Source organism: Cydia fagiglandana, chromosome 13 (assembly GCF_963556715.1).
Source record: "Cydia fagiglandana chromosome 13, ilCydFagi1.1, whole genome shotgun sequence".
NCBI lineage: Eukaryota > Metazoa > Arthropoda > Insecta > Lepidoptera > Tortricidae > Cydia > Cydia fagiglandana.
In genome coordinates, this window is record NC_085944.1 from 964,985 (window position 1) to 985,823 (window position 20,839).

A 20,839-nucleotide genomic window follows, 5' to 3' on the forward strand; every position below is an offset into this window, starting at 1 on the left:
TGCGCGGCGGCGTGTCATAGTGTACCTTATCGCAATGCACGAAGGTTGATATTGGGCTGTACCCGCGCGCGTCAGTTGACGTCTTTACCGGTCACAGGATTAAAAGCACTCGCAGTCTTACATTCTGTAGCCGGGATAAACGCTAAAGATGAGAAAGTTATAACTCGTTTTTTTTAGCATTAGAAAGACCTCCACAGAAGCAAGCGTGCAGTTTTTATCAGGCTCTTTAATTGTTAATAATTATTGAATTATCTAATGTAGCATGGTCAATACATATAGGTAATTTACTTCAATTATTACCGCTAACGCTTTACGAATGTACCCGGAAAGCTGCAGTCCGCGACGAATGGCGCCGTATTAGCAAGATCATCACTCATCGAGATTTACAATGATGACCACGACCACTCTGGCAAGAGTGTACCGACTAAGAAGAAGAATTACCGCTAAAAGTGCCTGATTTGGAACCACAAGCTTACTTCTGCGAAGTTCTTTCTAATGCTAAAAAAAACGAATTATAGACTTTCGTACAAATACATAAATTTGCATGTGTAGGACTAAGACAAAATTTGCGGATGGTTAATATGGTAAATCGAACGGTCTATGATAGTCATTTTCAAATTAGTTACGGTTTTCTGACTCACATTCAACGTAAATTTCGAACCTGCACGATTCGCGAACCCATTTGTACTTCTCAATTGCGAATGCATGCGTGGCAAACCCACACATACGTGAAAAGATTGGAACAATTTACATATATTCATACAAATGTTAAATCCCCGGGAAAGAATATTTTTAGGGGAGATCTGAAAGATTAGACAAGTTAAAACGAATTGAGATAGTAAAGAGTATAATGAATAAATTTAAAATAATAAAAACCATGTACGTATTCAGTCAAGCGTCAATTTATTAGTCTTATTTCAATTAATATGTAATTAACATATCAGACATTCACAACCATTCACATACATGCTTATTTTAGTAAGTACGAAATATTTACAATTCAGTTAAATGAGAAAACTTTATTTAATTGAATAATTGGCAATATGGCTGCACTAAACTCTTCACTGTGTGACAAGTAACGGTCAAAACAAAATGTGCCCAAAATCGGAACTGGCCAATTGTCAAAATTACTATAGTTGTAGTGAACAACTAGAGTATAGAGAACTGTGAAATTAATACAAAAATATGCGCCAATTTATACCTTACTTTAAAGAGCCAATCATTGTATAATCTGTTAGCCTCTGCCTCTACTTATTTATTTGTTTCTGTGATAGTTAATGGTTAGGGAGGCGAATAGGGGAATTTTCGGCAATACTCGAGGGTGGCAGTTTAAGATATGAGAGATACCTTAGACCTAATAGAACAACCTTGTAAAGTATTTAGCTCTACATATATGTAGTGACGCGCGCCTAGGATAGACGATCAGATTAGTAAAAAAAAATGGATAGTCTGAAATACTGGAGCGCGTCAGATTAAGATATTGGGGGTTGATTTTAGTGTTTAAAGACTAAATTTAACTAATCTGACGATAAGTCCTTGACGCCGCCGAGTTATAGGGTCGCGAACTTGTAAAAAAAAAACGTTAATCCGGCATTCTCGAGCGCGATTTTTTTATTTTTTATCTTGAAGAATATAATCTAAAACTTACTAAAAAATACAAAATCTGCCGGTTTCCGCATGACCGGAAGTGTGGAGGAGCCATTTCGTCTTCCTAAGAACGCGTTGCGGCATATAAGTCGCGAACGATACATTTTACACCAAAAAGAGTTTAAATAAACAAAAAAGGTAATTTTATTTTACACAAAAAAGGTCTCTTTACATTTTTGTCCAAAGTTAAAACTTTTTGACTTGAAGCATCATAAAAACTCAAACTCCCGGTTTTTTGAGTATATCTCGAAAACTGAGGGTGTTAAAAAAAATTGATATGAAATAACGATGATTAAATTATGTGACTTTTATTATATCTCAAAATTTTTTTTTTCTAAAGTTTCTCGACAATTTTCGTGGACTCGGAAAAAGTTACGCGTATCTGTATACAAAAGTATTATTAACATGTACAGTTTCATGTATGTATATTATTCAATAGCCTGTTGATCCTCAAATTGTTTTTTGGACGTACCGTAAGCAAAACGAAGTGAAGAATTGAAGCAAAAAAGAGGAATTTGCCATAAACATGTAATACAGACTGAGCGCTTCGCGGAAATATGCCGTCCTACCAGTATTTTTCCTTTATTTCGCAACATTGATGGTGGGGAAAGAAGCGGTAGAAGGGAATTAATTTTCGGTACACCCTAATATATATATATGTATATATATGTTTATGGTCCCCTAACGTAGACCTATGTGCCCTCAGTATGACGCCGATTGAAGAGAGAGAAAAGACCCGATGGTATATTTCTCGAATGTACAATTATAATCCAATTTTTATATCATTTCATTTTTTTATACAATAAATAATACACTTCGTACTACATTTCATCTACATTTACGTTGGTTGTATCTATCGCTTTATTGTCATTCTTAAATTCCCCGTTTTATCAAGCAGAAAGAAAGGAAAAAAAAGAAACCAAAAAACCTTTTTCGGTCAGATTAAGAGAACCCACCAACATTTTTGTCAGATTAAAAAAATATGCTTTCAGGATACCGAGATAAACCTCCCCTATGAAAATCTGACGCGCTCGAGTATTTCAAAAAACTTTTCTTTTTTGCATTTTCAAAAATTCATCGTAACTTATCGTCACGCCGAAATCGTCCGTTTTTTTAAAGGAAGCTTCCTTGGGGCCTACTTAACACCCCTTCCGAAAATCTGACGCGCTCGAGTAAATTTTTATTTTTTGCATTTTTGACTACTTTATATGCCTACCCCCACCACGCAAACCGGCAGATTAGTATACCGTTGTTATCAGAGGCACTCGGGCCATACGTAGTATGAATATCTGACGCGCTCGAGAATGCCCAAGTAACTGTTTTTTTTAACATTTTTGAAAAACCGTACACGCCAAACCCACCGCTACAATGGTTTTTGCCATACGAGCTTTTCTTTTCCAAATTATTTTATCTTTCGATTTTGATAGGTCTCGACGGCGCCGTTGAATTACGCCATTTAGCTACCTCGCCTCCCTAACTATAATGTTTTATGTGCCATACGATTTCTGAGATGAATTATCTACATAATGATATTAATAATATATGCTCTGGTGGGGCTATTCATAAATTACGTCATTTGAAATTAGGGGGGGGGGTCTCGATATCGGATGATGGTAGCATAACATAGGAGGACACGGGGTCATTCGAAGTATGATTTTTGGATGATTTTAGGGGGGGGGGGGGGGGTCACACTTTAAACATAAGATATATAACTTACTACTTACACGTTTCTGTCTACTATACAACATATTTTTGTACATTCATCGAGACAAATGGTAACGTTGGAAATATAAATAGACTTTGACATAACGTTAATACTGAATATGCTCTTATTTACAAATAGTACAGTCAGACTCGATATCTTTAATAACTCCTAGTAAATCTTACACACATGACACATTAATTGAGTTACAAGAAACATACTTCGACTAGATATTAATAGATAATATTCTGTGTATTTGGTAGATAATATTTTGTTCGAGTTATTACATAAAAAGTGAAGAAATATGCTACTTTAAATACATACAAAATACTATACATGATGTAATGGTAAATAATGTATAAATACATATACTCGAGTACATTCTCTAACATACTTATGAACACAAAAGTATTGTGCTATACAAAACGCTTTTAAATGCAAGTTTATGAAAATATAACATATACAAAACTAATAGTCACAGTATCAGACCGATAAAGACCATAGAGAAATGGTAATGAGCTTTAGAAAAGTTCTTTGCCTTTCGTGTTTTTTTGGTGACAGAATTGACTAACGTTGAACTACATATTTTAATAACGCGTATCAAGTGAATCTTTCTATTGTTTATAAAGTCTAAAGTAGTAACGTTAAATTGTTGTTTTCCTCTTTAAAATTGAGAAAAATCTGACAACGATAGGTAGGGGAATATGACGAGTGTTAAAACACTCGTAAACTCGTGCTAGGTAAACCTAGCAATTCGTACAGAAACAGATTTCATGTGATTTAAAAGTCTATTTGACACGCTCTGTATTTACGCAACCTCTTATAATTTCACATCAATCTCCTCAATAACTCCTCTGTTTTACCTTCTCCTCCTCATCAGGGTCATACCCTTTTATAAAAGGTAGTCCAGTCCCAACGTCCCGACAATACCTCTCGTACTGGGGGCCGAAAAAGGCCAGGAGCGTCAGTTCTTCGGCCTCGACGCGTTCGCGGAAGAACAGCCACGAGGCCAGCGTGTATAGCACCATGCAGATTGGGTTTAGAAGTGTAATCTGAGGACAACAACTCTTTCTAAATTCCAGCAAGAAACTGATTTTCACAACAAGTCTCTAAATCATCCGAAAACTTCAGAAAGTTCTATCATGATTCATGAAGCTTTGAAACATAGAGGTACAATAATATAGAGATGACACGGGGGAGGGGTCAAACGACCGAACGAGATGCACTTATGGAAATTTCAGTAGGAGTAGCAGAGAAAGCGGTATTATTGCTTGCCCTTGTCACAGTCTCACTTTTTGTTTGTTCCCACCAAAAATTTTGTATGATTTATAGTGGGCAACAAATAACCCGACAGAATTACGTAGATTGTTTTTGGTATGTTGTTAGGAATGTTAAAACGTGTTTTTAATATTGTCGCTTTTAGTATGTTTTGTCCCTCACGGAGGCACGCTTATAGCTCATCTATGTAATACCTATTAGCCCTATTAGGTCTATGCTTTGAAATAATGCTTTTGCTTACAATGTGAAATGTTGCCACAACAAACACTGCAGGCGTTTTTTTGTGTCTACTTTTGTGGCAAACTCGGCCCTCTTCGGCTTAGCATTGCTCCGAGCAATTTTTAGGGTTGACACAACTTGACGTCTTTTTGCGTGCACGACTACAGATAATTACTTGAATTTTCACAACCCTAAATAGTCGAAAGGGACAGTGCCATAAAAACATTCTCCGCACGTGTGAAAGTCAACACCGACATTAGCAAATTCGCCCTGTGCAAAATTGCAGGAAAAAAAGTATTTTTTCTGTACGGGGCTATAACCGCGAAAATCGAAGTTCGTAAATTGCGGCCATTTTTCTCTGTCACTCTAATAACGCCTTCATTGGAGTAAAAGAGAAAGATCCCGCAATTTGCGAATTTCGGTTTTCGCGGTAGCCCCGCAGTAGTACTGTTACTTATTCTGTGGCCTCAGTTAACTAAAATAGGTACCTGTGTGCCGATGGACCAATAGAACCAGCCAACGTAGCTCGGATGCCGGCACAGTGCGTACACGCCGTGCGTCACTAGCTCGTGGTCCGGTTTCTTCACAAACTGCACCTGGAATTATTGTCAAATGTCATATATGAAATGCACAATGTACGCAACTGTAGACTCTTCACAAGACACAGTGAGATAGGCGAGAGACTGGACCACACACACCACACACCACACCACAAGCCCACACGCGGGTAGTTCGAAAAACTCTTGCAACTAGTGAACATCACCAGAGTCTGATACCCACAGACATAACATCCTCCAGACTGAGCATAGTCGCGCTACCCCTTCTGCCACGCATACGGTAATTTTACTCCATGTTCGAGTCGAAAGTATCTTTGTGTGACGTCCTTGTCTTTGAACGGACCAATCACGGCACGAGACTTCGCTCACCTCGTCCCGCCCGCATTTTTGGCATCATCGGTTGCATGAAATAATCATTGTTGCATTGCTCTAAACTCGGTCTAGCTAGAGGATTCCTAGTCTATGCTGATACCTAACACATTCTACATGGTAAATTTCATCAAAATCGGTTCAGTCACTCAACCATCAAATAGCATCAGACAAATTCAAATTTAGAACACTGGCTAGGCATTCAGATTTTTTTTTGCAGAAACTAGCATAGAAGCTAATTGTTGTAAAATCCAAACTTACGGTGTGATTAAAGTTAGTCTTGGCTGTGAACATGGCTGACTTCCTCAGCAGCTCACCGCTGATGCACATGAGGAAACCTACTGACGACAGCAAGAAGCATGTCTTCATTTCTGAAAATAATAATACATATTATTATTCGAATATCCTGTTTTTAAAATTTGATTGATTTTAAGGTAGGTAGGGAAGCCAACTAGTTAAAGTAAGTCACTATTCATACAATTCTTAATATAATACAATATTTGTGAATTAAAAGAATTTTATGTTGCTTAACAATTGAAGGGATGTTTACAAAAACAACATAACTGACTACACTGGTTGACACCTGCAACGATTGACAATGTTCTTAAAAAAGTGTCAACCGCTCTAAGCAGTTATGTAGTTTTTGTAAACATCCCTTCAATTTTTTACATACCCTTACCTATATATCAATATAAATCATCATAACCAGCTTAGATTATCCGAATATAAGTCCCACTATTCTGCAAAGTCCTTGTATCATTGTAAATGCTTTAGGGTATCTCAGTACATTAAGGTTTCCAATTTATCATTATAGCATTCATTAGGCCATTCTTAACTCACCAGGAAAGAAGTAATACTCCACAGCCCATTCTGTCCAACTAGCCACAGCAGCCAGCCCATACTGCAAACTATGATTCAATATGAACGAGTCAACGGATAACGTCCGAGGGTTCGTCAGTGCCACCGCCATGAACTCCGAGAAGTGGAAGAAGGTCAGCGCCATGATGTAGAGGCCGAACACTCGCCAGCCAGAGTCAAAGGTGCTAAGGTGGAGACCGGTGGCAAAGGCGGCGCCAAGAAACGCTGATCTGACGGACACCTGCCAATATTTAGACATATTCAATTTTATACAAAGTAAAGATACAGCATGAAAACAAATATATTAATACCTATAGATGTTCCAAACACTAAAACTCAGGTAGATTTTCGGTACACACCGAACTTGTTGAAAAAAGTTGGATCTAGTGGTGTCAGATACAGAATATCAAGTCATTTACTTAATTAGAATTTCTATTAAATTAAGCTCCTGATATTCCCCGTACTATTTTGTTTACATACATATTATAAAATCTATTCTGAACGCTTATTGATTAACAAAAGGTCCAGAATTCAACGAAACAACTGAGTCTGCGTCTCAGGAGTGTAGACATTGTTTTATTTCTTTCGAATTTTAGATTCAGTTTCAAATCTTTGTAAATAATGTTTAGGGAGAAACCATCTGTTTTTACTGCTGTTTATATTTAACCTCGTAAGTCCCCGCGTACTTGTACAAGTACAAATTAAGGATAGCACTTCAGACCTGACATTTTAACCACGTAGATGGCGTAACTGCCTAATGTACTTACTCAAGTACAAATTTTTCATTTCCCATTTACCGGGTAGTTTTTTTACAACGGCAACACTGACACGGTCATTCTCATTCTATAATCTATGGTCAATTTCGCCATGTTAGACAGGTAAAGTCAACTGTCAGTGTCAGTGTCATTTTTTCGCAAGATGGCCACATAGTCAGGTCACTGGCCAGCACGAGGTAAAATAATCGGTTTATATTCAAGTAATCACTTGTTTTTTCTGTTGTTATACGAATGTATTAGTATATTTAAATAATAAATATTGTAAAATAAACAATATTTCAAAGAAACCTGTATATTTAAGGGGGTTCGTGATTGGTCAAAATAATTTGTACTTACGGTAGTACGTTCGGTCTAACTTACAAGTTTTTTTTTTCTTATTCTAGCGTTTGATGAAAAGCAAATATTTCAATTTCTCAATGACTATGACTTCAAGGACTCTGATAATGAAGATATGTTTATATCTGAACCCGACCAAGCATCAAATAGGGACTTTTCTTCGTTTTCGGAATATGAAGATGGAGAAATAGAAGTTGCAGTACGCGGACGTGTATCTAGTCATCGATTTCAAAGTGCTCGTGGTCAATGAGGTGGGCGTAGCCGTGGTAGAAGCACAAGTGCACAAGGGCGAGACGTGGGAAAAGTGCAAGGGATAGGCCTGGAGATCTAGTCTAGGCTTTGAACACCCAAATCCAATCTCCTTGGATGTAGTATAGTATTAAAATAATGAAAAGAGGTTTTTTAATTCACCTTTTTATAAGAAGAAGATTAGTTATGTTGTAATAAAGTATTTTTATTTTATTTTACTGATGTTTAGAGAAAATATATGATTTAATTTTAATATTAAATAAATTCTTTAAGTTTTTTATTATACTGTGTAAAAACCTAATGTACTCACACAAGTACAAAATATTTTCAAAAATTTCCTTCATAAAAAGGTGCTATACATAATAAATATACCATAAAAATACTGAAAATAAAACCTCACTTCAAAAAATCTCTAAAATCGACATCTTTTTGTCTCGGTCTGAAGCACTATTCTTGGTTTGTACTTGGTATAGTACAGCCGGCAGATATGACTACTGCCCTCGAAAAAACACAGGACTTACGAGGTTAAGTATTCTTGAGCTTTTTGGGTAAGTTAAGCAAGTGTAATTATAGAACTATGGTTAAAAAACACAAATTGATATGATCACAAGTCAATAGTATCAGTAAGAACTCCAATAACGAAAATACATCATTCCCTCTGTGATGAGATACTTAATAAAATAATACTTAACTATATATTGCTTTAGTCTAGAACTAATTACTCTCTACCTATCTAAGTAACAAAAGACCTGCTCCATAAGCAAAAATATACTAATTTAATAAGTTCTTACCTCATATATGAAGCCCCTGTAACAATATCTGAGAATAAAGTTAAATAAACAGAAGTACAGCCCCGGGCCCCAGTACGTGAGCGCCCACAGCTCCGAAGAGAAGCCCAGGATGCTCCCCGAGAAAAAAGATATCGTGAAAGTAGAAGCACAAACTAAAAAACACAAAATTGCTTGCTTTCCGGCCGGATGGATGTTTTTCCATAAAATCAACTCCATAGTCGAAAATTAAATTTGGCAACGTCTTGAAGTGTTAATAGAGTATATTATTTATATGTTTGTTACGTTTTAGAGAGCATATTAATACTAGAATATTATCAAAAATTACGGAACACAATTTTAATCACGATTCACGACTAATTTGACAATTTTGACAGCTATTATACGTCAATGTCAATGTCATTCATATGTCATTGTAAAGGAGCTTTCGGATATTAAGCCCCCTCCAGACTATGCGCGTGAATCGCGGGCGAAGCCGCGAACGCGAGTGTGTAGTCGATTTCGCTGTCTGCGAAAATCGACGCCACACTCACGTTCGCGGCTTCGCGCCGCGATTCGCGCACGAGTGTGGAGGAGGCTTCTTAAATCAATTTTCTACTGTTTTTTTTTTGTTTTTTTGCTTTGTAAATAATGTTTAGGGAGAAACATTTTCTACTGTTTTATTTTTAAGATTTGAGTGTTAAATAAAACTTAGTTTTTTTTAATACATCTTGATTACTTATTTGAATACTTTCAAGCACACAATTTTATTCTTTCAATGATATTAATGTCTAATTCTAGTCAAATTTATATATCATAAGTTAAAACTAAAGCCCCCTCCAGACTCCGCATGAATCGCGGGCGAAGCCGCGAACGCGAGTGTGGAGTCGATTTTCGCAGACGCAAAATCGACTCCACACTCGCGTTCGTGGCTTCGCCCGCGATTTACGCGCATAGTCTGGAGGGGGCTTAATATTTCCGAACATACCCAAAATTATCGCTGTGTTGTAAGACTTAAAAACTTAGAAATGGAATTAAATAATTACTAGAAAACACATCTTCAGAGCTAATATATCTGTTCTATTACAATTTTTTTATTAAATATAACTATTTTTTGTCAGTATATTGTTTGCATCGAAAGTGTGTACTTACTTTGTAACCATAACAATAACGGTTCACGTCGTCATGGCAACACACCATTTGACAGTTCAAGCGCCGAGTGTGTTTCCGTTGTAGTCGTCCTTTTTTCGTAATTTTGGTGAAATAATACTATTGGCTATTGAAATAACAGGCAAAAATATCATTGCTCTTATTGGGTGTGTGAAATAATAACAAATATTAGCGTTTGCATATTCAAACAAAACAACAAACAACTTTTATTTCAATTTCAAAAACCATTATCTTTACCATATCTTTACGGACTTCGTATTTATTCAAATTACCCAAAACAGTTGAAGTGAACGTGCTAACGTATCATTATATTAAAAAGTTTAATTAACGGTGATTCGGATAAGCTTATAATTAAAGTGGTCGTAAATTGTTTAAAGTTGTTATTAACTGACGTAATCAGGCCGTGACTTCATCGGTACATGCCGTCGGCTTTTAACGAAAGTGGTTTCCTTGTGGGCTCGAAATCAGAGCGGCGATAAAGGGGAAACTTTCAAAAGTGATTCGCAATTTCCTATCCGAGTGAGCGGGGAGTGGATGAGTTAGCAAGTTCGGGAGTAGCGGAGCAGGCGAGCGTATTTTCAGTGAGTGATCGGGATAAAGTTTTTGCCGATGTAATTTAATTAAATAAGCATGAACGACCCGTGGGACGTTAAGTCCCGTCAAGTCGGGCAATATGTGTCCTGTATGAAGATAAATGGAGTGCCACTGCTGCCACCACTTGTGAGTAATAACTGTATTAAGCTTAAATACCTGTAAGTTCGATAAAGCTGCAAAGACTGTGACCGAATGTTATATTACAAAGTGTGTACATAGTAAGATTTCAGCAACAATTGTGTACCACTCACTAAATCACAGTTAGAAATACTTGTGTGGGATATTATGATGATATGATGTGATGGTTACATCGCTTTTCACTGAACATGATATTAGGTTAGCAAAGAAAGTTAATCAATTCTAAATTTAAGACTCCAATGTGGTTTTAAGTTGTGCCTGGGAGTTGACGGGTAAAAGGAACAATCTATTCTGGTACCTCTGTACTAATTCATTTAGTCTTTTTATCTGACTATGTTTGTATATGTTTGGTTGCCTTTAAACACAACATATTAGCATCAGTGTTGTCTGGGGTACTTGAAAATGATTAACCTCTAGCCACCCAGAGGCCTATAAAATGGTTCCCTATTTCATTCTAATTTGAAACTTGGTATGTTATCATGTCTGGGCAGTTAAAGGAGTTAAAGGACAATAGAAATCCATACCAAACTGGTTGTATAGCTTTATTTAACTAGATTAAAGTTTATTTCTAAAAATTGCTTAATTTCTAGCTCTCCAAAGAATGTCGGAAAGAAATGCAATATTACAAACTTCTTGCCAAAGAAGTTGAGAAACGGATAGTGGATCTAAAAGCTTATGTCAGCGACAGTGAGGAAGACTCGGCTCAGGACAACACCGACGCCCCTGAGTTGCTACAGGACTATGAACAGCCACATGACCATGTTCAACAAATCCTACAAGTCTTTGACAGTAATATGACAACATTTAGAGAAGACAAGCTTGAAGAAACTTTATCCGCTTCTACAACCAACACAGACAGTAATTCTCCAGACTTGTGCAATACTGTTTCTTCCAGTAATGCGTCATACAGTCTGCCAAAGTTCTCAGTAAATAGCCTCCAAAATGAAATCAGCAACAGCATGGACAAGATCAATAGTTCACAACACACACCACAACCTATTGAGCCTCCTGAACGAGATTGTAACACTACTCCTAAGAAAATTACTGAAGTAGAGAAATTAACTGATGATGAAATTTCTTTTGATGGCAAAAAACCAGAAAGAGAAATAGTAGACTTGTTAAGGGTTGAATTTGACATTAGTAAAGTAGAACCACTTTTATCTGGTGTTTTTCCAGATATGACAATGACAGATGGACCTGCATCTCTCGGTTCTAAAAGTTTTACAGGCTCTTTAAATAATATTCACAGTGAGAGTGTCAAAGATGCAGCTACTTTAGTTCGTCAAAGTTCCTACACAGTGCTAAATCCAAGTCCAATGCTTTTAGCTCATTTAAAAGTACAATCTCTGAGCACTGGAGTAGAAGTGACCTCTATTTCCATGAGCGACTCACTATCAAACCTGAATACACCAAAAAAACGAAGAAGTTGGGACTTAGAGTCAGCTAAAATCAAATGGTCATCCATGGCTCACGAGCTAAAGCAAAAAACAGCACAAACTAAACCAGTTGATAATAAGAACCTTTCTAAATCCTCAGTTAAAAAACCTCAGCAAACTCCAAACAGATCTAAATCTGTATGTGAAAAGCCGAGGCGACCCAGCTTGCCTGGCAAAGCTCTGAAATCAGAACCTGTTCAGAACCAGAAGACTAAAAAGTGCACTCCAAGTCCATATGCAGATACAAATTCTACAAACGTAAAAGAACTAAAAGCAAATAACAATACCCAACCGTCACCAAAGAAACTAATTTCAGAATGTGAGGATCCAGCGACTAAAGTAAAAGAGTTATACGAAAGAATACAAAATCAGCAGCTTCTACAGATGGCAAACTTAGTTGAAAAGCAAAAACGCGAGCAAATGTTACTACAGCAAGTTTTCGACGAGCAAAACAGCATACTTTACAGACAACTGAAAACTATATGTCCTAAATCGCCCGTCGAAGCGAAAGCCGCGTGGGCCGACAAAGTGGACCGAGGACCCGTCAGTTTGAGTCAATTAATAAACCACAAGTCACCAGACTCTTTAACAAGCACTCTAACCGACACCCACAATAATTTAAACAAGTGTGCTGAGGTTTTGAAAATGAGTAAAGATATCAGTGGTAGTATAAAGAAACAGAACCAACCTGGAACTCCTACAGATGGAAGTAGAACGCGTACTCACTCACCAAAAAGGACGAGAACTTCGAGAAAACTTAGTTACGATACTTCGTCTTCGGACAGAGAGTTTGAACCGATATTGACCGATCGAACGAACGATACGTTGGCGGGGCTGAACGTGACATTTACTTCTGATAGTGATGAACCGACTTTCATGGAAAAGCAGACGTCTAAGCACAGTGCGGTGCGGAGCGTGGAACATTCTGTGAAGGTGCCGGCACGTCTTTCACGTCCCGTTCAATCCAGGTTGCCGCCAACGCCTGAGCAGGTAATTTTAAGCAAAATATCATCTAAAATCTAGCTTTCCAAATCAAAACTTCGAGTGTAAAGTTTTGTTTAAATTCTTATTAGGTTTGAATGGAGAAATAAAGTGTTACATGACAACTTTTGGTAAAAAATCTTTTGACATGAAATAGTACACAAAACCTGGAGAAACTAACTACAATTTTAAAACTAGTAGCAATCATTGTAAAATTATGTATTTTGAGAGTAGTAAATTGTGTTATAAAGTTCATAATTTCTGCTCAGTGACCGTCATTGCTTCCACTGCTTTCAATGTCCGAGTGCTTCCCACACCCCGCACTAGCATTTTCTAATCCTGATCCTAAGTATTCCTGAGTTCCTGACCTACCTATAGGTCATCATCATCATCATCATCATCTCAGCCATATGACGTCCACTGCTGAACATATGCCTCCCCCTTGGACCTCCATACGTGCCGGTTGGAAGCGACCCGCATCCAGCGTCTACCTGTCTAGGTATCCTGCCTATTCATCTTTTATCTGCAAATATGAAATAAAATTGGTACATCAAAATTTTGGTTATAGCACTCGCTGCTCTTCTCTTTCGACTACTAAGATGTTTCTACTCCGATTTCTCATTTAAATTGCAGTTTCTCGGTCATACTCACATTTTGTTTTTACGCTTTACCGAACTCAACATTGCCGTTCGAACGATTTGCTAAATACTTCTTCACGTTTTCCATTCCCTTAATATCTGTAGGTAACATATGTATTTTTCGGGAATAGTAACAATTCTTCTTCCTACTCATTTTAAAAGCAATTCCTATTTTCCGTCCTCCATCCTTTCCTTTTCCTGTACCATCTCTATTTCAACCATTTGCCACAATTTTATGTACAATCCCATTCACTGCACCGTGTGGTGACGGTTATAGCTGGCCGCGGCCTCCACCATAGTGGCACACGCGAAGGGCTACCTCGTGCGCCGGTTGCTCCGTACTGAGAGGGTCCAAGCCACCGTCCAGACGATCAAAGATGCGCTGCTCTGTGCGCTGCAAATGCACCAGGACAGAGCGGGGATCAGGGGAGCTGATGTAGACTTGCACCGGCGGCTTATTCAGCAGGTAAGAAGTGGAGGAACTTTTAAGTTTGAGCAAGCTACAATATAGGTGCTCTGCTGCTCTGCTTTGTGCGCTACAGATGCATCAAGATATCGGGGTTCACATATGGACAAAGCAGGTGACACTTATGGTTTTAATATAGGCTTGGGATTTTTGGAATGTCATGGAAATGTTAAAAAATGTAGATTGTTTAAAGGAGACACAGAACTCGCATTTTCTAAATAACCAAGTGTTGAGAATTGATTCTCAAGGTAATTTAAGCCTTTATAAGGCAGAGGGAAATATTTCCCACCTAATTTTGAACTTGAACTTAAAGTGATAGGGTTAATATTTGCATAATTCCTGACACCCTTATGCCTTATAAAGGGCATTTTTTTTATTTGTTAATTCAAGATTTCTCTAACATGAGATTGTCTAAAATTCGCAAATGCCAGTTTGTTAAGAGTTGATTCTTAAGGAATTAGTTTTACATCCTTCAAGACTAAGCTCTTATTTGTGAATCTCCAAATCTCGTTCTCTTTAAATTGGCAACTGTAGCTATGTTATAATCGAATATACCTAATATTCGATTGTTCAAAGTCCCATTGAAAGCAGCCGTGTGTGAAAACTGCTATTTGTATTGTCTGAGTTCGCTTCGCTTGCCATGGTGTCCAAATGTCGAAGTTGCACTTTATTTTATTTTATTATAAGGCGGTCTAGCATGAGTTGCGTTCTCGCGCGGGAGTCTATACTTAAAATCGCGCTAGATGTATGGAGTCGCGCGCCAGAACGCAATTCATGCTAGCAGGTCTCACATAAATGGTCATCATACAAGGTACAAGTACCTAGACACCAGTGGCGGCGCGTCAAACATATCCATAGGCAAGCCGGGGCTAATTTGGCTTACATATTTCCTTTACAACTCTGCTCAAACGTCCAAAAACAGGCAAGCCGGTGGGAATCGGCTTTTATGGACGCGCCGCCACTGCTAGATACACTAGTACCAGAATGTCTGGTTTAATTGAATACGATACCTACTGTCAGATTTTCAGAAACATATTTGATTGTCGAAAGTCTAAAGAATCTTCATTCACAAAATGCCAGATTTCCAAATTATCATGTAGCCATCTTTAAAATCTAAGATACACTCTACACTATACATCCCTTTTTCAATAGATTATTTTATTTAAATGAGTTTTCCGAATAGGTTCAAATCCGGTGGAAGTAGACCGGTTACCTGATTGTTAATATGAAGAAGTCGATCTAAATCAAGAGTATGTATTTATATGGACTCCAACATTCTTTTTATTACGAGGTAATATTTTGTTTTATTTTGTTTGATATCTGTCCCTCGCTTAGACATGTAGGTACAGCCAGCTGTACTGCAGTTTATTTATTAATTTAGTCCACTTTATATTAAATTTCTTACTATAAAATTAAAATCATACGAAACTTTTTCGGGTGACTGCATGACGGTGCCGAACAACGACGGTGCAGCAAGTTTGCATTTTGGGCTTTTTGAAATTAGGAAATCTGTCATTTTTGGATAGAAAGCTTTCATTTAGTAGTAGGAATATTTCTAAAATGATAAATTTATCTGCAAAACAGATCACGGCTGCTTGTTATTCACTCCACGACACATTCGTGGCAAGTACGCCGGCGGAGCGCTGCGCCCTCATCGCAGCGGACCGGGAGCGCCGCCGGCAGAAACCGACCCGGCCCTACAGAACGTAAGTATTGTACAATGCTTCTACTGACAAGATTTTTATGGTGATTATGGATTAGTCTAAGGCCTAAGTCTGCAACGGGACGGGGCGTGCGGCGTGCGTGTCAAACAAACGCAAACGTATAGGAGCGGCCTTAGTGCACGCTGCTCAAGCCACTTGTGAACCCGACGCCACGCTGCACGCCCCGCCGAACGCTCCGCTTCGAGCGTCCACTCAGGCCTTAGGCATAGGAACCTACAGCAGGCCCCTATTTCACCAATGTGACAGGTGCGACAATTCGACAAGTCTCATTGTTGCTGACGTCACAGGCATCCATGGGCTACGGTTATCGCTTACCATCGGGCGGGCCGTATTCCTGTTTGTCACCATCATTGTATAAAAAACTTTATTATATCGGCAAAAAACAGGTATTTCTCTTGTGATGTTTATGATGACAATTGTCACAAGATTTCAAAGAACTTTCGGTAATTCTTGACAGCAAATGAGTTCTGTGTCGGAATTTCGTGACAATTGTCGTATTTCTTGTGACAATTGTCATAGCTTCGCAAAATAAATACTTATTTACTGGCGATATAGTGTTTAGTTTTTTTTTTAATTAACATTTCGGTGGCAAACGACCACACCGCCCGTCTGATGGTAAGTGGTTACCGTAGCCTATGGAGGCCTGTGACGTTAGTAACAGTGATGTCGACAAATGCGACATTTGTCACGTTGGTGAAATAGGGCCCTGGTCTTCCAGTTATGTTAAAAGTAAACTTGTGTGTTAGGGACATAATGTCGCAAAGCCACAGCGGCGCGTTCCCTGCGCGCGTGCCGCGCTCCAGCGCGCACTCGATGACGCAGTCCCACCACGGTAACGCACACTAAATGTTGCCAGGTCAGCGGAGGTACGATGCAATTTTACGCGCAATGTTTTCGGTGGCGGGTTTTGAGAGTTATGTAGCATTTAAGAAACAGCGACTGGGATGTAAAGTAAGGACGCTAAGGACAAAAAATTCGTACCTTCGTGAAGCAGGGCTAGTTTTGAACGTTGCCTGTAGAAAAAATGTTTGCGAATGCTGCCAGTGTTAGTGCATGTTTATTTTGCTATCTGTGAAGCCCCCTCCATACTCGTGCGCATATCGCGGCGCGAAGCCGCGAACGTGTGTGGAGGGGGCTTGGTGCAAAGTATGCACAAAACGTGTCGTTTATAAGGGCGACCACTAGGTGGCGCGGTTGCACAGGTCGGGTGAGCGGGTCTACGAAAAATAGTATCAGCAACGACGCTGTGTGCGCCCGCTCCGAGCACCCGCGCCAGCTAGCGGGTTGGCGGCTAAGTGCCTAATGTGAATGATTGATTAGTTAGCTTTGTTTTGGCTTGGCTGTTATTTTGCCTGTACGTATTTCGTATGTTTTCGTTTTTTGCTGCATTTACACGGTGTATTTTACAATTATAAGATAAGATAAAAATATCAACAGCACAGCAATATAAACATCTCATTCTGCAGCATTTTTTTATTGTACAACATTGTACAATATTGGTCTAAGGCACTGCTATTTTTTGGCACAATCATGTAAATGCAATTAGATTGTAGCGTTTGTATATTAGGGTGGTATTCCACCTGTCCAATTTCTATTTTGTCTCACATTTTGCTTAGCGCAGAGAGTGAGACGCAATGACACTGGACCAAGATATCGGACAGATGGAATACCGTCTGTACGTAATGTGGTTTGCATGAGCTTTTATACCTAAGAAAGATATTTCATTACGCATAAGTTCAATGCGGGTATAAGTGTAGACTGTAGCTGACCTTCACATGGGGCCTGTTTACACATAGATTAGTTCATTGCAAGTCCATACATTTGCTACTTGCATTTAGTGACAAATGTATAAATCATAAACTGTTACTTCCAACAAACACATCGTTATTGATTGAGGAAAATGTGTCAGTCGGTGCGGAACTAGATGAGTCGTAGAATGTATGGGCTATTCCATTCCGCACACACTCTAATTCTAAGACGATTTTGTGCTTCGAATTTGACAGCTAAACGAGATGGCGCTGTAGAGCTCCGTAACTCTGATCGTCAAAAGTTGACGTTTGACAATTCAGTGACTACAAAACATGGCGCAGTACAGCGCCATCAGTTTCCGCGGTCAAAGTAGGGGGACTTATTTTTAGATGTTAATACCTCTTTATTACAATCAATAGAGTAATTCGCCAGTAACTGGCCACCCTAAACTAAAAATGAATTCTATTCACCTATAGGTAAACAGAATTCATATTGGTTTCAATAGCTGGCCTGCCTTAAATAACTAGCCGCCTTATACTAAAATGAATTGTGTTTATAGGTGAATAGAATTCATTTTCGGTTTAGGGTGGCCAGTTACTGGCGAATTACCCTCTTTGGTTGTAGAATTCTTCAGTTAAGTCAGTGACGTTTCATTATATTATTTATCCACAGAGACGTTTAGCAGCACGAAGTTGAACTCGCGCTACATGCCTTCCCCGCGCCGCCGCCCGTGGCGCTGACATCGCAACCTGCCGCGATGCTTCTCGCAACTCTGCTTCCCTGGTACCTAATAATGTCTACTTGGCTATCATTAGTGTTAGGGCGTTAACACATTCGCGGACACGAATGCTATAACAGTCGCGTAGTTTTTTGTTTCCTTTCGCCTGTGACACATGACGTTGAACGTGTTGACACTTTGAACGCCTATCGTGTGCGGCGCGTCATCGTGAACCTTGCCAGAATGCACGAAAACTGATATAAGGGTGTAGCCGCGCGCATCAGTTTACGTCTTTGGCGGTCACAGTTGAGATTTTTGTTCGCCAAATGCATTGAGATTTGGGTGCGTAGCTAATGTGCGTTAACGCTTCGTAGCGAACGAAACGCAACTCACTGTCGCACTAGGTGTGAAAGAGTGATAGAGATGACTACGCTACGCTACGGAGCGTTAACGACTGGCACGTTGGCTACGAAAAAATTGAAAATCGTTAAGTACTCGTATCTGCTTCTCTATATGCTCTTGCATTTTCGAACTTCGATGTTAGGGCCTCTGATTACGTAAAACATTCAACTTTCTTATTCAGCTGATAATATTGCATTATTGTTTTTGAGTGTTTTATTGTAACCCAATTTGTATTATTTATAGACTATTTTATCTAACAAGGCTGATGTTGATGTACATACATTGTCACAAAGAAATGTCACATAACAAATGATGAGAATTATTCTCAATTTCTCTCATCGAAACAATATTTTTCTAAAATTATGAATATTCCAATATTGAACTTTAATTACAAGTAATAAGTTACAGCTTCTTTAATAATTAAGTTGCAAGACTGTATAAACATGTATTTTTCGTATTCCAATAATCTTCGACGTCTCTCTATTATTATAAAAACATAATCTTAGACGTCTAATAAAGCATTTAATAAATAGTATGGTTGTAAAACGTTATTCCATTTGCGAAGCTTCCAAACGTAACGTAACGTGCCTGGCCTAACGCACGAAATTGCACGAATTGTAGTTTTATTATGCTCTTAAAAAAATACACACATTTTTTTTGTATGAGCAGAAAAGTGTAATTTTTTTAGAAGTGCTCTTATTCTCAATATATCACAAAATTAGACCTAAAATTTGCCTTAATATTAATAAGAGGTACCTTATTGTGATTTGGTGAAACCAAAATTCGTCTTAGGCTTTTGGTAATGATTGTATAATCGTATTGCACTATTAGGTGAAGTCAATACGGGTGTTAAAAGTTAAGTGTGGCTACGGGATAAGTGTGACTGACTTTGGGGCATGTTTACACATGGATCACCCCCTTTTTCATATTTTTTTACTGGTCTGATTTAGTATGTTTTATCGCTTTCTTAAAAAATAAAATGACAAAGGCAAACAATTCATAGCATTAATTTAGGTCAGTAATGCGTTTGTGAACAACGCCATTAGTATTTATTAACCCCCTTATTCATAAACGTTTACTAAAGTTGACAAGCCGATAATAATCGTTTGTCCCTTTCCATCATGGTCATGGTCCTGGGTTCGAATCCCAGTAAGGGCATTTATTTGTATGATGATACAGATATTTCTTCCTGAGTCATGGGTGTTTTCTATGTATTTAAGTATTTGTATATTATATATATCGTTGTCTGAGTACCCACAACACAAGCCTTCTTGAGCTTACTGTGGGACTTAGTCAATCTGTGTAAGAATGACCTATAATATTTATTTATTTATTTATTTATCATACCGATACGTCGGAAAGGGAGAAACGATTATTATCGGCTTGTTAACTTTAGTAAACGTTTATGAATAAGGGGGTAAGAGTTCATATTTGCCCCTAAAAGCAAGTAGCAAATGTGTTAACTCGCAATAAACAAACACAGCCACACTTTACCGTATTGACTAATGCAGCGGTCGGCAACCTTTTAGCAGCCAAGGGCCAAATAGTAGTTACCGAAGTTGACGCGGGCCGCACTTTGTTAATATTTATGACTTTATCAGACATTGTCGGTTTGTCAATATTACATACAAAATAGCCAGGCAGGCTCGTGGGCCGCAAGTGAGGGCCGCTTGTTGTCGACCGCTGCTTTAAAGCAGCTGTTGGCAACCTTTTAGCAGCCAAGGGCCACGTAGTAGTTAACGAAGTTGACGCGGGCCGCAGTTTTGTAATATTTGTGACTTTAGCAGACATTGTCGTTTGTCAATATTACATACAAAATAGGGGAGGGAGTCCAGGGAGGCTCGCGGGCCGCAAGCGAGAGGTTTGCGGGCCGCTGGTTGCCGACCGCTGGACTAATGTAAACGACTGTTTAAAACAAGGTCTTGTCATTTTATAATTTTTATATAACTCCTAGATCTGAGATTTCTTAGCTTTTATTGTCAAGTAATTGTTTTTTTATTTCTTTCAAGTCACAATGTTTAAAATGCAACTAATTATCTAGTCATATATTTTGATGTATCTTTTG

At 38.4% G+C, this 20,839-nt stretch overlaps 2 protein-coding genes across 5 annotated transcripts; one reads left to right on the top strand and one right to left on the bottom strand.

The window, feature by feature from the left end:
- Positions 1-886: 886 nt before the first annotated feature.
- LOC134669946 (protein-S-isoprenylcysteine O-methyltransferase) lies at positions 887-9,139 on the bottom strand. The gene is made up of 6 exons (XM_063527573.1): positions 8,783-9,139; positions 6,613-6,871; positions 6,034-6,143; positions 5,335-5,442; positions 2,568-4,401; positions 887-1,952 (listed from the first exon to the last, which is right to left on the bottom strand). Exons 1-5 carry the CDS (start codon positions 8,996-8,998, stop codon positions 4,192-4,194), a joined length of 903 nt encoding a protein of 300 aa, XP_063383643.1. The 5' UTR covers positions 8,999-9,139; the 3' UTR covers positions 887-1,952; positions 2,568-4,191.
- Positions 9,140-9,999: 860 nt separating this feature from the next.
- On the top strand, positions 10,000-20,557 carry LOC134669947 (uncharacterized). 4 transcript variants are annotated; one of them, XM_063527574.1, is made up of 6 exons: positions 10,000-10,648; positions 11,251-13,086; positions 13,993-14,181; positions 15,766-15,887; positions 16,652-16,737; positions 18,327-20,556. In XM_063527574.1, exons 1-6 carry the CDS (start codon positions 10,559-10,561, stop codon positions 18,392-18,394), a joined length of 2,391 nt encoding a protein of 796 aa, XP_063383644.1. In that variant the 5' UTR covers positions 10,000-10,558; the 3' UTR covers positions 18,395-20,556. The 4 variants fall into 4 exon arrangements, with proteins under 4 accessions (XP_063383644.1, XP_063383645.1, XP_063383646.1 ...); XM_063527575.1 differs by having other exon boundaries at positions 10,001-10,648; positions 16,652-16,761; positions 18,327-20,557; XM_063527576.1 differs by lacking the exon at positions 16,652-16,737 and having other exon boundaries at positions 10,002-10,648.
- Positions 20,558-20,839: the final 282 nt, after the last annotated feature.